The 13,807-nt window shown below is 39.3% G+C and overlaps 1 protein-coding gene across 1 annotated transcript in view; it reads left to right on the top strand.

The window, feature by feature from the left end:
- Positions 1-13,807, top strand: part of ENPP6 (ectonucleotide pyrophosphatase/phosphodiesterase 6) — a 53,392-nt gene that overhangs the window by 20,252 nt on the left and 19,333 nt on the right. Inside the window, exon 3 of the mRNA XM_077814534.1 lies at positions 10,648-10,759. Coding sequence (XP_077670660.1) covers positions 10,648-10,759 — 112 coding nt within the window. The remainder of the gene's footprint in view (positions 1-10,647; positions 10,760-13,807) is intronic.

Below are 13,807 nucleotides of genomic sequence, written 5' to 3'. Positions count from 1 at the left end.
TACTGATGTGTATTACCTGTGTCACCTGCTGCTAGGTACCGTGAGTGAAATCCTGTCCCTATTGAAATCATGGGGAGTTTTGTCATTGACTTCAGTAGTGCCAGGATTTCACTCTCAGATTAGGATTGCCAGATTTCCATTATCTATAGCCCTTACAGCAGGCATCTTAGCTGGAGTTATTATGGCAAAGCACTTAAGCAGATGCTTAATTGTAAGCATGTGAATAGTCCCAATGGAAACATCTGATTTAATGGAGGGGACAAGGTGACCCTTCAGCTAATAGGATTCTATAGAAAAGTAATAGGGTTCTATAGAATTCACTCCAAATACAATAGAATATAATAAAGAATGAGATTTTTTGAACCATTTTATAGAATTCCCTAGCAGGGTATAGAATGCGCTTTTAAATTCTATGGAGCTGTTAACATTAAAAATTAGGGCTGCCAAGCAATTAAAAATTAATCACGATTAATCGTGCGATTAAAAAATTAATCACGATTAATCGCATTGTTAAACAATAATAGAATACCATTTCTTTAAAGATTTTTGGATGTTTTCTACATTTTCTAATATATTGATTTCAACTACAACATAGAATACAAACTGTACGGTGCTCACTTTATATTATTATTTTTCTTAACAAATATTTGCACTGTAAAAAACAAAAGAAATAGTATTTTTCAATTCACCTAATACAGGTACTGTAGTTCTTCTTTATCATGAAAGATAAACTACAAATGTAGAATTATGTACAAAAAATAACTGCACTCAAAAATAAAACAATGTCAAACTTTAGAGCCTACAAGTCCACTCAGTCCTACTTCAGCCAATCGCTCAGACAGACAAGTTTGGTTACATTTACAGGAGATAATGCTGCCTGCTTCTTGTTTACAAGGTCACCTGAAAGTGAGAACAGGCGTTCACATGGCATTGTTGTAGTCGGCGTCACAAGATATTTAGGTGCCAGTTGCACTAAAGATTCATATGTCCCTTCATGCTTCAACTACTATTCCAGAGGACATGATGCCTAGCACAGTTTCTGCTCAATAATGATCCAAAGCACTGTGGACCAACACATGTTCATTTTCATCATCTGCAGTGGTGCAAGTAAAAATCATTTCTTGCCAGTACTGCACGCATGGGAGGGACATACGGCGGGGCACGTGACCTCCCCATGTGACCCTCCATGTGACTCCTCCCCTCCCCACCCCCAGCCCAGGGCCCCCGCACTCTCCCCATCCCCTCTGATACCCCTCTTTATATATATAAACATCAACATGCTTGTCTATTCACTTTCCCCCAAAATATGTAGTAGTCAGTCTGTTTATATGGAATATGGGAGTTGGATGAGGAGCCATTTCAGCATACTTATGAATTATTAAAAGACAAATTTTAAATAGAACTGTATCCTCAACTACTTTATAATATTGCACCCAAACATTGCATTTCAATGGCGGATTCAACTTCCTTTATAGGAACAGACTCTTGAAACTTTTACCAGCCCACAAAAGTGGTCCATAGTCATGCAGACAGTCCCATTGTCTTCAATGGGATTGATCAAATGATTAAGGGTTTACAGGATTAGGTTCCAAGTTTGTAAATTGTTCTGGATGAAACTGACAATGCCTGAGCTGTCAGATCAGAAGGAGCTTCATTTGAATAAAAGTGGGCAGATGTGTGATAAGCCTTAGCTCCACTGCTAAGATGAGGAACATATTTTCAGCAAAGTTCTTGGCAGATTCCTGAGGCAGCTGGCTGGTTTAAGGTTGTCAGTGTCCGGTATTATAATCTTCACTTATAGTTCTCTCACACACAAAGCTGGAAAATGAGGCATTTGTTTTCTTTTTTTGCTGCTCCACTTCCAGTTAACAAAATGCATGTTAGACTAGTTTGACTGCAAAGAAGAATTCTGTGTAGACTGGGGACAACAGCTGATTCCCATCAGAACTGGGCTGACAGAATCCAAACATCGTCTGGTCAGTGCAAGCAGAGACATTCCAATAACGATTTGGACTTGATGTGATGCAGTATGGATGTCATGGATAATTCAGACCAATGGGGAGAAACAGAATCAAAAACACTGTTTAAACACCTTTTGTCCCCACCACTTGAGGACTCCTGACCAATGTAACAGCACAATACATATGCTAACAAACTTAAACAAAGCCTTTGTTTAAGCTTGTTAGCATATGTATTGTGCGGATAAAGCCATATAAAGAATGAATGTTCTCCCAAGCCGTGTTCTGCTCCTTTAAGGAGCAGAGTGCAGACCCCTCCCCCCTTCCAGAGGGGGTGGCTAGCCCCAAGTCTTTCTGGTACCCCATACCTGCTAAAAATCTCTTGCCGGTACTGCGTATTGGAGGGTACCACCCTACTTGCACCCTTGATCATCTAAGTCAGATGCCACCAGCAGAAAGTTGATTTTCTTTCTTGGTGGTTCAGGTTCTATAGTTTCCGCATCTGAGTGTTGTTCTTTTAAGACTTCTGAAAGCATGCTCCAAACCTTGTCCCTCTCAGATTTTGGAAGGCACTTCAGATTCTTAAACCTTGGTTTATAGTAAATAGTGCTATAGCTATTTTTAGAAACCTCACGTTGGTACCTTCTTTTCATTTTGTCAAATCTGCTGTGAAAGTGTTCTTAAAACGAACATGTGCTGGGTCATCATCCAAGATTGCTATAACATGAAATATATGGCAGAAGGAGGGTAAAACAGAACAGGAGACATACAGTTCTCCCTCCAGGAGTTCAGTCACAAATTTAATTAACACATTTTTTTTTAAACAAGCATCATCAGCATGGAAGCATGTTCTCTGGAATGGTGGCCGAAGCATGGAAGGGGCATACAAATGTTTAGCATATCTGGCACGTAAATACCTTACAATGCTGGCTACAAAAGTGCCATGCGAACACCTGTTCTCACTTTCAGGTGACGTTGTAAATAAGGAGGCGGCAGCAGTATTTCCCGTAAATGTGTTGCCGGCACAGACTACCCGAGGCAAGCAACAGCTGGGTTCGTTGCCTGATGTGCGTCGCGCCAATGACCACAACGGGGTGGAGAAGCAGAGAGGTTTATTTGGAGCTCCAAATAGGGCACAGGGAGACTGAGCTGTCTCAAATCCTGCAGCAGTGCAGCAGATTCCAGTATACATTTTATACCTTTGCCTACTTCATTACACAAGCTTATGCAACCAATTACCTGTTGCCCCGTACAATACCGTAGCCAATCACAGAGGGTTCAAGGAGCAAAGGGGCCTTGGTTTATCCGGGCCTAGAGCAGGAGGGCTTCCTCGACACTCGTGGTCTTCCACCCTCCCGAGTTACCTAGTGTAGTGCCCAGTGTCCCCAACAAATGTAAACAAACTTGTTTGTCTTAGCGATTGGCTGAACAAGAGGTGGGACTGAGTGGACTTGTAGGCTCTAAAGTTTGACATTGTTTTGCTTTTGAGTGCAGTTAAATAACAGAAAAAAATCTACATTTGTAAATTACGCTATCACAATAAAGAGATTGCACTACTGTACTTGTATGAGGGGAATTGAAAAATGCTATTTCTTTTGTCTATCATTTTTACAGTGCAAATATTTGTAATAAAAATAATATAAAGTGAGCACTGGACACTGTGTTCTGTGTTGTAAATGAAATCAATATATTTGAAAATGTAGAAAAACATTCAAAACTATTTAATAAATTTCAATTAGTATTTTATTGTTTAACAGCATGATTAGTTTTTTTAATTGCAATTAACTTTGTTGAGTTAATTGTATGAGTTAACTGAGATTAATAGACAGCCCTATTAAAAAGGTATAATTCTCTATTAATTTCTACAAGATTTTTCCGTAAGGTGAATTATCCAGAAAGAAGAAAGAAGGGTCGGGACAGACAGATACAGAAAGGCGGCAAAGCAGAAGTGATGGTATAAAACTACTAAGGGTGCACGTTCCATACAGTTTTTACACTCAGGATTGTGTGACCTCCCAACATTTGATTTTTGTTTGCGTATAATATGGGGCAACTTGGAAATTTGTTGCAGGTTCTCATCAGGAAGAATTTGGGATGCTCTAACAGCCACAGAGAGGTAGGCCAGATTCATTGTGCTTGGTGCTGGGAGGTACAATTTGCCTTCTGATCAATAATAAAGATTAATCCAAACAGACATTCATACACAAAACAAGTGCCATCTAGCTAATAAGTGGGACTACACTTTCCTCATAAGAATCAGACGGTTTTGAGACATGAATTTGGGGTCTAAAACATATGGAAATATGAAAGGGAGGATGCTGACGTTATGTATGAAGTTCGGTGTTCAAGAGAAGCTAATCTAAAAAGTTAGTAATTAAGAACATAGAAAGCAGGAAAGGCCTCTGTTGTGAATAATTATCTATCACTTTATCTGTGAGATGCAAAACATAACAAAGCTAAAATGCAGGCAGAGTTTATCTGAGTGGAAACATAAAAGCAAAAATATCCCCACCAATAGTTCCTAATTGCTGTCTGTGTTAAAACATCAGTGTTCTAAGCATTTGGTTTTATGGAACATTTGCTCCTTCCTAATCACTGCACAAAGAGGCCTGTTTCAGGGATGAGCAAACATAATTTATTAAGCAGTTTCCGTTCTCACAGTCTTTATCCATGGGTGAAATATCAGTTATCCTTTAAACGATTTGCTGCTAAGTAATGTACAGCAAATTGTACTGTATCTGAAGTGAAATGTATGGCCCTATGTACTCACTAATTCACTTTGAAGCACTGATGTTCCAGTGGACCATGGGGCTTCGGAGGATTGCTATTGCATTTTAGCTGTAACAGAAGCACGGCAGTAAAAGGATTAAAGTTCTCTTTCTTCTTTTCTCAGTGAGTTATAAGGTGGACTTTAACCAATAACCCTGTAGCTGCCCAATTTTTCGACTATATAGCCAGGTTTGCTTTAAGTATAGAGGCCTCTATTTTAAATGTGAAAAAGAAAAAAAAAACAAAACAAAAAACACCATTTTTCATTTAAATAAGATATTTTCCAGACCTTTGTGCAGGCCTGGAATGTTTTCAGAACTTTGTGTTATGACACTTAACGCCCAACTGTTAAATAAATATTTAGAAATTCAAGTTAGAAATGACAGAGGTTCAAGTCTCTGTGTCAAATAAAGAAAGATGCAGAACGGAATCTATATCATTGTGAAAGGGGTCCTCATTCCTGCCCCAATCCCAGAAGTTTAGTATTTTAAAACAATAGGTCAGTGCTGTGCAAAATGGTGCAACAAAAATATCTGATATTAGAGCTGTGCATACAATGCAAAAACATTTTTTCACAATCAGTTGAATTTTAAAACACATTCACTTTACCTAGTTTTGCACACGTCTTATGTTTGCTTTTCATTGATGATATAGTGAACAAATTTACCAGGAGTTATGATCGCTGACACAGTGAATTTTAAGTAATTATTACTGAATGTTCATAGCAAGAAAATTATGATTTTGTAAGAAGCAGCCTGATTTTAAATTATGTTCAAGAAAGAGGGAATAAATATATACCATGTGACTTTGGTGTCTCATCGAAGAAGCCTGAATTTCAAATATTTAATACTCTCAATGAACTGCCCACATACAGACCAAGAAGTAGTACCAGAAATTATTTCTATCTGTAACTACCATATCATGCTGATCACTTGGCAGTCTAGAAACAGCTAAGAGAGAGAGATATCTGAGCAACTAAGTTACCCTCAGCCCAAGGAGGTTAATACTATAAACAAAAGTTTAGAAAATAACTCTGAAAAACTACATTTGAGAAAACTGCAACCTGCCTGAAGACAATATGTGAACAGAAAAAGAGGCTAAATTAATCAAATTGATTATATTTGTATGCATAATTAGTCATCCTACTTAAAACACTCAGAAGTATATCTGATCCAAATTTGAGCCAGTTTGGATCTGTAGTTCTAGATCAGGCTCATTACAGAGATAGGGCCAAACCACAAAATTCTGGTCTGGCTTTGGATCCAGACTTCTCCTAAATGCAAGGTGCAGAGGAGAAGTTGGATCAAAAGTTCCAGTTCAGGCCTGTCTCTGTATAACACTAATAACACATGCCCAAACATAGAGAGATGCTATGCTCCATCATGATATTTGAGATCAGCTGCAGCCCAGTGCTCTTCTGCCAGTATCTACTGGAGGCAAGAAGCTTTCAGTGAAGCACTGTGAGCTCTAGAATTCATTCTGTCCCTTGGTGAGCCAGAGTTCAAGTTTGTCAGCCTTCAGTGCATGAGGTGAGACTCCCTTGTTTGCTCAAGCATTTGCTTGAGGTTGGGTTAGATAGGAATTGGGTGTCTTCTATTAATGTTTTGGCATGGATAATAATGGGGGCTGTTCACTGTTAATGTCAGTTACATGTAGCATTCAGTATTTTAATTGCTATGTGAATATGCTTAGTGGCTGTATTATGGGCCCAATATTTATGTATACATTAAATCCAGTTACAGGTAGAATAGACAAAAGTGGAGAAAAAAGCTCTTGCTAATAAAGAGTAAAGGGATTCAGCCCTCGTCTTGGAAGTGTGTAGACTGCTAAGCCAAACTTTTAATTACTCTATTTACTATAGGCCAGCAGCCTTAAAACCACCTAAGTAACACAGGGCCAAACAGCAGCAGGGACTTACTATGACGGCCGGGCAAATACTGATTTTTTTGCTTGCTTGGCAATTTCAAAGAACTGGGGAAAGAACAAAGTTCTACTTAGATTTTGAGCCTTTGTAGCCATCTTGAATGATTTACATTAAATTCTAGGAAATTGTGAACCAAAAAAGTAGTTTTAAACAGAAAAATAATCAAAGTGTTTCATTTACAAAATGTCTAACTAAAATGTTTGTGTTTTTTGGGGGCGGGGGAGGGAGTGGGGGAGGTTCAAGAGGATTAATTTGGCAAAACTAACATGAACTTGAAAAAGATTTTGGGGTCACTGATCTGCATTTTTTTGCTGAAAAAATGTTTCAGTCAAAAAATTTTGTCCAGCTTTATTGACTACCCAGACTTCCTGCAGCACATCTCTGTGCTACTGCTATGGAAGGCTATTTAAAACAGAGGTTGAATCTACAGCCAGTTGTATGGATTTTGCCACTCATCAATTCTAAATAAGTGTACAATGAGGCATATGGTGGCCACACAGCACATTTACTTGGTTGATGGCCATGCATTCAATTCATATGGGTCAGTGAAATGTTCATAATTCCATGTGATAAATACACTACAGTGAGGAATGCATCAGAAATGCCTTAGATTAAGGCCAATTTTTTTCAAGAGTGGTTGTTTAAAACTAGGCTTTTAAATCCATACTGAAGCATGTAAATGAGTTGCCTGATTTTCAAAATGTGAGCACTAACCAATATCATTTGAGTTCAGTGGGAGCTGCTAGGGGCTCAGCACTTTTCAGCTTCTTTACATATGCACTTAAATAAGAATTTAGGAGACTAACTTTAGGCAACCACTTTTGGAAATCTTGGTCTGAGTAGATAGATCACAATATGTCAATAAAGTATTAAATTCAGTATACTGATCTTGAAGTGATATCATAGAATTATAGGTCTGAAAGGGCCCTCAAGAGGTCCTCTAGTCCAGTCCCCTGCACTCGTGGCAGGACTAAGTATTATCTAGACCATCCCTGACAGGTGTTTGTCTAACCTGTTCTTAAAAATCTCCAGTGGTGGAGATTCCACAACCTCCCTAAGCAAGTTATTCCAGTGCTTAACCACCCTGACAGTTAGAAGGTTTTTCCTAATGTCCAACCTAAACCTCCCTTGCTGCAATTTAAGGCCATTGCTTCTTGTCCTATCCTCAGAGATAAAGGAGAACAATTTTTCTCGCTCTTCCATGTAACAACCTTGTATGTACTTGTATGCGGGCCGCAGTGCCAAGGGATTCATATCTGCAGCTATGGAGAAGCATCAATGTGTCAGTATAGCCTGCTTTATTTGGGTATTTTTTATTTTTCCTTGCATTGTGAGTTGGCAATATGAGCTCAACAAGGTTGAGATGCAGAAAACTGACAAATGGCTTTTTTTGAGAGTCCTATTAAGCAATTGTGACTGTGGTCGCTGGAGAGGCCATACTCAGATTGCTTAACCAGGGCAAACTGAAAAGGATAGGGCAGATGATCCCCAAAACTGGTGGTTTATTCTATAATTAGATTTCACCAATCTGCAGGGATAATCCAGAGTAGATCTGGAGACCTTAGTCTTGCGACTTAGATTTTCCCTGATAAAGTTAAGTGGATCTGAGATAAAACAGGATCAGGCCTGACTTCCTTTACAGCTGAAACAAGCTGTGGTCACAGCAGGGCTTCCTTGGCTGAAGAATAGGTAATGTATATTGTTGTATTCATTAGCATAAAGCAATTAACAAAACAGTTCACATGTAGTCTACTAAAAATTTCAAAGAGGAATGAAGACAATAATATTATTACACCTCAAGTCCCATCTAAATAATAATATCCCATTTCGATTTTTGAATCAATAGAACACAGTAATGAAATAGTATAGACAGGAACAGAAGTTTAGTATTTATAAGATAATTAGCACCTACAAGTTTACCTACAAGATACAGATAAACACAGACAAATACAAATAGTGTCTATTCTTAATTCTCTAACAGTACAGGCCTACATTTCAAGGATTCTCACCTATTTAATATGGTTTTACTATCTATCGATAAGGAATGGGCCTTTTTACCATTTCAATATTCTTCTAATATTAAGGATCCTTAAGTGTTGTTTTCAGGTCACATAGCCTGCTGGTTACACAACCCTCACTGGCTCAGCATCACAGCAACATAAAACAGCGCTGTGCATAGGTGTTGACTCCATGGGTGCACTGGGGCTGGAGCACCCCCGGGGAAAAAATGGTGAGTGCTGAGCACCCACCAGCAGCCACTCTACCAGAGCCTCCCCATCTGCCCAGTGCCTCCTGACCACCAGCAGGCCCCACCAATCAGTGCCTCCCTCTTCCTCCCAGCACCTACTGCCTGCTACGGATCAGCTGTTTCACGGTATCAAGAGGTGCTGGAGGGGAGGAGGGAGGGCGCAGTCTGCTCAGGGGAGGACTGGGTGTGGAAAGGGCGGGGCAGAGAAGAGGCAGGGAGGGGGCGGAGCAGGAGTGGAAAAAAGGCAGGGTGGGGTGGGGCCTTGGGGGAAGGGATGGAGTGTGGGCGGGCCTTGGTTGGAGCCCCCCCCCGGCAGATTAAAAACTCAGCATCTATGGTGTTGTGTAACCTTATTTCCTCCTCCAGCAGAATCTAGCTTCCAGCATTGCTTAAAGCATAGTTCTTTAATCCCAAAGGTTTAGCAAAGTGGCCCAAATTGTGACAGTTTCAGAGAGCTGATAACACCACTTTAGGGTAGAAAAAAAAATCTCTCTTGTTGACCTAGCAACACCTCAAAATATTTTACTACATATTAGTCTGGAGAAGAGAACACTGAGAGGGGATATGGTAACCATTTTCAAGTACAGAAACGGTTGTTACAAGGAGGAGGGAGAAGAATTGTTCTTAACCTCTGAGGCTAGGACAAGAAGCAATCGGTTTAAATTCCAGCAAGGAGGTTTAGATTGGACATTAGGAAAAACTGTCGGGGTGGTTAAGCACTGGAATAAATTGCCTAGGGAGGTTGTGGAATCACCATCATTGGAGATTTTTAAGAGCAGGTTTGACAAATACCTGTTAGGGATGGGCTAGATAATACTTAGTCCTGCCTGAGTGCAGGGGACTGGACTAGATGACCTCTCAAGGTTCCTTCCAGTCCTATGATTCTATGCCATGAAGCCATTTTGTAAAAGCTCTCTCTCTCTCTCTCTCTGTGTGTGTCCTGGGAATATCCCAGGAAGTGTATATTACTGTGATTTGAGGGTTCCTGGGTGTTTAAAGCTAAATTGCATGAATTTTGTGTTGCTGAGCTATACAGTTATAAATATTAATGTCACCCACTAGTGCAGTAATCAGACATAAAAAAACTTGTTCTCCTGTGTTAAAAGCCCATGTTCTCCTGCAGGATATGTTGCCAGAAGTTGCTGTGCCACAAAACACATTGTATTTTGCTAGGAAAGTCTGCAGGTTACTAAGAGAATTAATTGACTTAAACTGTTTTACTAAGAACCGCTAAGAATGAGATCTAACAGTTCAGTTCCAGTCTCATATGTTAAAATATATTTTATGGAGGGTATTTTTATGGTAGGTGTTGTGTTTAATTGGAAAATCTACTTTAGGAATAATAATCTAGATCTCTGTTACACTGGATACTTGGGAATGAAGGAAAGTGATTGTATTCTTGAAAACTATTACAAAAGGAGCCAACTTGGTGGTCTAAATGGCGAAGACATGCCACACAGGAATCAGGGAAGGTCATACCAACATGGCCCTTTTAGAAGAGGAAAAGGATAAAATTAATGGATTACAGAGGACCTCCATCAAATACTCTCCATACATACAAATGCTGTGCCATCTTTCATTAATTAAGAATGTGAAATGAATGACAGATGTCATTTTGGCTCTGACAGTCTTCAAAATCTCCAGCAGATATGGCCAGAAATACAAGAAACGTTCACCTTCCCATGCTCCCCAGTGCTTGTCACTTATAATCAAAAACAAAACATACAATATTTGTCTTGTCTTTTTAGGCTGCGAGGTTGAAATCCTTGGTGTCAGACCTAGTTTTTGTCGACCATATTTCAGTGTCCCAACAGACTCCAATTTCTCTGATGCTGTCAGTGATGCTCTGGAGTCATTGAGGTAAGTCACCCAAAATTCTTCATCACAGTATTTATTTTCTCAAACATTAGTATTTGAGCAGCAATAGCTTTTTCTTAAGGCACTTTCTTGAGGATTAGTGACCATCTTGAAGGACCTGATGAAGCCAAGTTTGGTTCTGCTGTTATACCATGGACACAGAAAAATATGTATTTTCAATAACTTTCTTCTTGCTTATGATATGGCACGAATAATGATTAATTATTTTCCATATCGTGGCTATTAGTAGAGAAATGAGGCTCAATCCATTTATATATCAGACTGTTAGAATCAACTCATTTAGCCACAAAAAGACTTTAATCATTGAAAGGCGACTGGAGTTATTGAATGTTCAGCTCTTTTGAGATTTAAGTCAGGCCACCTATTTAGAAGCTGAATGCTAGATTCCGTATACAAATTTTCCATACACAGATGGGCCCAACCTATACAATTCAGATCTGGATTTGAGCAACCTCAAGTGGAAGTTTGTTCAGATCCAAGCTTTTGGTTCAGCCATTTCTCAATCAAATGTTAATCAGGGAGAGTCCTGCTTAGCTTTTAAAACCAGGTAAGATCTGGGGTATTCAAGACCAACATGGCCCCATTCTCGAGGCCCCATGGACCAAACCTCTTCATTAGTAACTTTCTGTTTTAACTATAATGTAGTCATTTCCAGGATACACTTACTCTATTAAATACTTAATCTATTATATCATTTGAATTGTTGTATCATTACCTTTCAAATGTTGTAGACTGTATAAGTGCTGTATAAGTCTAGAAAGATTATCATTGAAAAAAATGGGTGTGGAACAGTGTTCAACTTGAATATAAGTTTCCAAATCTTCAGAGTGTGTATAAACTTGCTCTTGTATATAAAACTAAAGGAACCTCAGGTTCAAACCACCCCTTAGTCTTGCATAAGTATATCATGAAAATTACCTTTTAGGCAGAATCTGGAGTCTCATACTTCAGAGTGCATTTTGAAAGTTAAGGAAAACAAACTTCTCCCATTACACAATTGCAATTTTCAAGCTATATAAAACTTTGTTGTATCTAAACCAAATTCCTTTAAACTTGTCAAATGTACAAGTCTTCAGTGAGGATTGAAAATCCAGTCATGCAAACCATTAATAGTACTTACTCACCTAAACAGGCCCTTTGAAATCAATGGGATTACTTGCATGTGTAAACATTATTTGCTTGAGTAAAGTGTTGTAGGACAGGGTTAAATTTTCAAAAGTTCTTAAGTGATATAGGAGCCTAAGTTTCACTGAAAGTCAATCTTAAGTCCACATTCAAAATTTTAAACTTAACCTACTTTGAGTAGAACATATGCAAATAAAGTATCTGAAAAACGTCTTGCCTGGTGTGAAAGGTGTCCTTCACATTCAGATAAGACAAGCAGCTGAGAACCACCTTTGTGGCTTTCAGGTATCCTGAGCACTGCTGCCACACAGCTGAGGAATCAATCCAATAATTCAGTGCAGGGTTCTTCTTACTCATGCGGTTTATGAGGTGACTGGAAACCTGACATTAAATGGTTTCCCTGTTTGTGTGATTTTTGGGTGGATGGAGGGATGGATAGATGGATGAACGGACAGATGTGAGGCAATTCACCTGCTAGACTTTATTTGTTAAGAATTCCTTAATCATCAGCATTCAGCTTATTGAGTGATGAGAAAGAACTGAAAATGGTCATTGAAATCCTCATTGTAGGGATAGCGTATCAGGCTGGGAGCAGGCATGTTTGCTGCTTCCTGGTTGGTTTCTGTGAGGCAAGGGGCGTAAGAGGGTTTGGAGAGAGTCTAGTCTTGGACTTGGTGGATTTTGAACATTATTAAAGTTTGATGAAGTAATGACTGAGCCGTGAAAGATCTAGTCCCTCAAGCTGTTCTTTTGGAAAACTGAAGCCCACTGGAAAGATCTCCATTGCTCATTCCCTCAGACACACAAGGCTGCTAGCTGGTGCCTTCAGTTAAAAAAAAAAAAAAAAAAAGGGCAAGAATATGAGAGAGTCAGTTTCACAGCTCACCAGGGGAGAGAGCTGGTGATTTCAATTAACAGAGCAAACTGGTGGTACTGTAATATCTACAGTAAACACCACCTGCAGCCATGTGAGGAGCCAAAACACTGCAGATGCAGTTGGACCTGGAGAGCTACAACCACCTCTAATTTCCTATTTCCATTTCAAGAAGTTCCTCTCCGAGTCCCTCTTTAACTTCAGCCGGAGGGACTGAGTTCCATTTCTTTAAACCCGCATCCATGTAGCTGCTACCTATCTGCATAAACACAGCAAGGGAAGATTGATGGAGAGTGGGAGTGATAGAAAATAAAATTAGTCTTAAGTATTAATATGACAGTTACTTACAGAAAAGGGGGATAGGGAAGGAAGGGGAAAGCAAGGAGAGAAGAGGGGATTAAGATTTATAAAATATCTTCCCCTTATTCCTCATTTTCTCTCTCATTTCTTTTTTCTATCCCCATCATCCATTTTCACTACTTTAAGAAACAATGGATTGTTTTACTGTACTGTTGTGCTAGATGTAAAGCTTGAAATATAGTTATTTTAGATGTGTAAATTTGTGCCCTCAATCTCAGGGTAAAAGACACTGCCATTAGTCATTTCCATTATTATTACACATGGCCAGGAGAGCTTCTGGTTCTTGGCGCTGTAAAAGGCAGATAAATAGATCCATTCCCAATTGTAAAATGCCTCCTTTCCACACACTAAATACATTTTAAACCAGCTAACCTATGGCTGAAATGAACTACATGTGGGAAAAAGGCCCGTGGCAAGGTCATCCTCCCACATAAAGACAAGAATGCCAAGTGTTACACACCAGGTTGTCAGTCAGTTGGTTAATATTTGAAGCTGCAGTTAGAAAAGACTGAAATTAAAATCCCCCAAATGTGCATTTTAGCTGTGAGGCAGTCATTAGAAGTTAATGTATTGGGTCCACACCTGCTCTCACTAAAGTCAATAGCAAAACCTGAACTGATGTCAGTGAAAGCAGGATAGGGCCTTTTATGAGTGCCGGCATGGTGTAGGGA

Source organism: Eretmochelys imbricata, chromosome 4 (genome assembly GCF_965152235.1).
Source record: "Eretmochelys imbricata isolate rEreImb1 chromosome 4, rEreImb1.hap1, whole genome shotgun sequence".
NCBI classification, from domain to species: Eukaryota; Metazoa; Chordata; order Testudines; family Cheloniidae; genus Eretmochelys; species Eretmochelys imbricata.
Note: the sequence above shows the minus strand (reverse complement) of the source record. Positions and strands in the feature narration are given on the sequence as shown.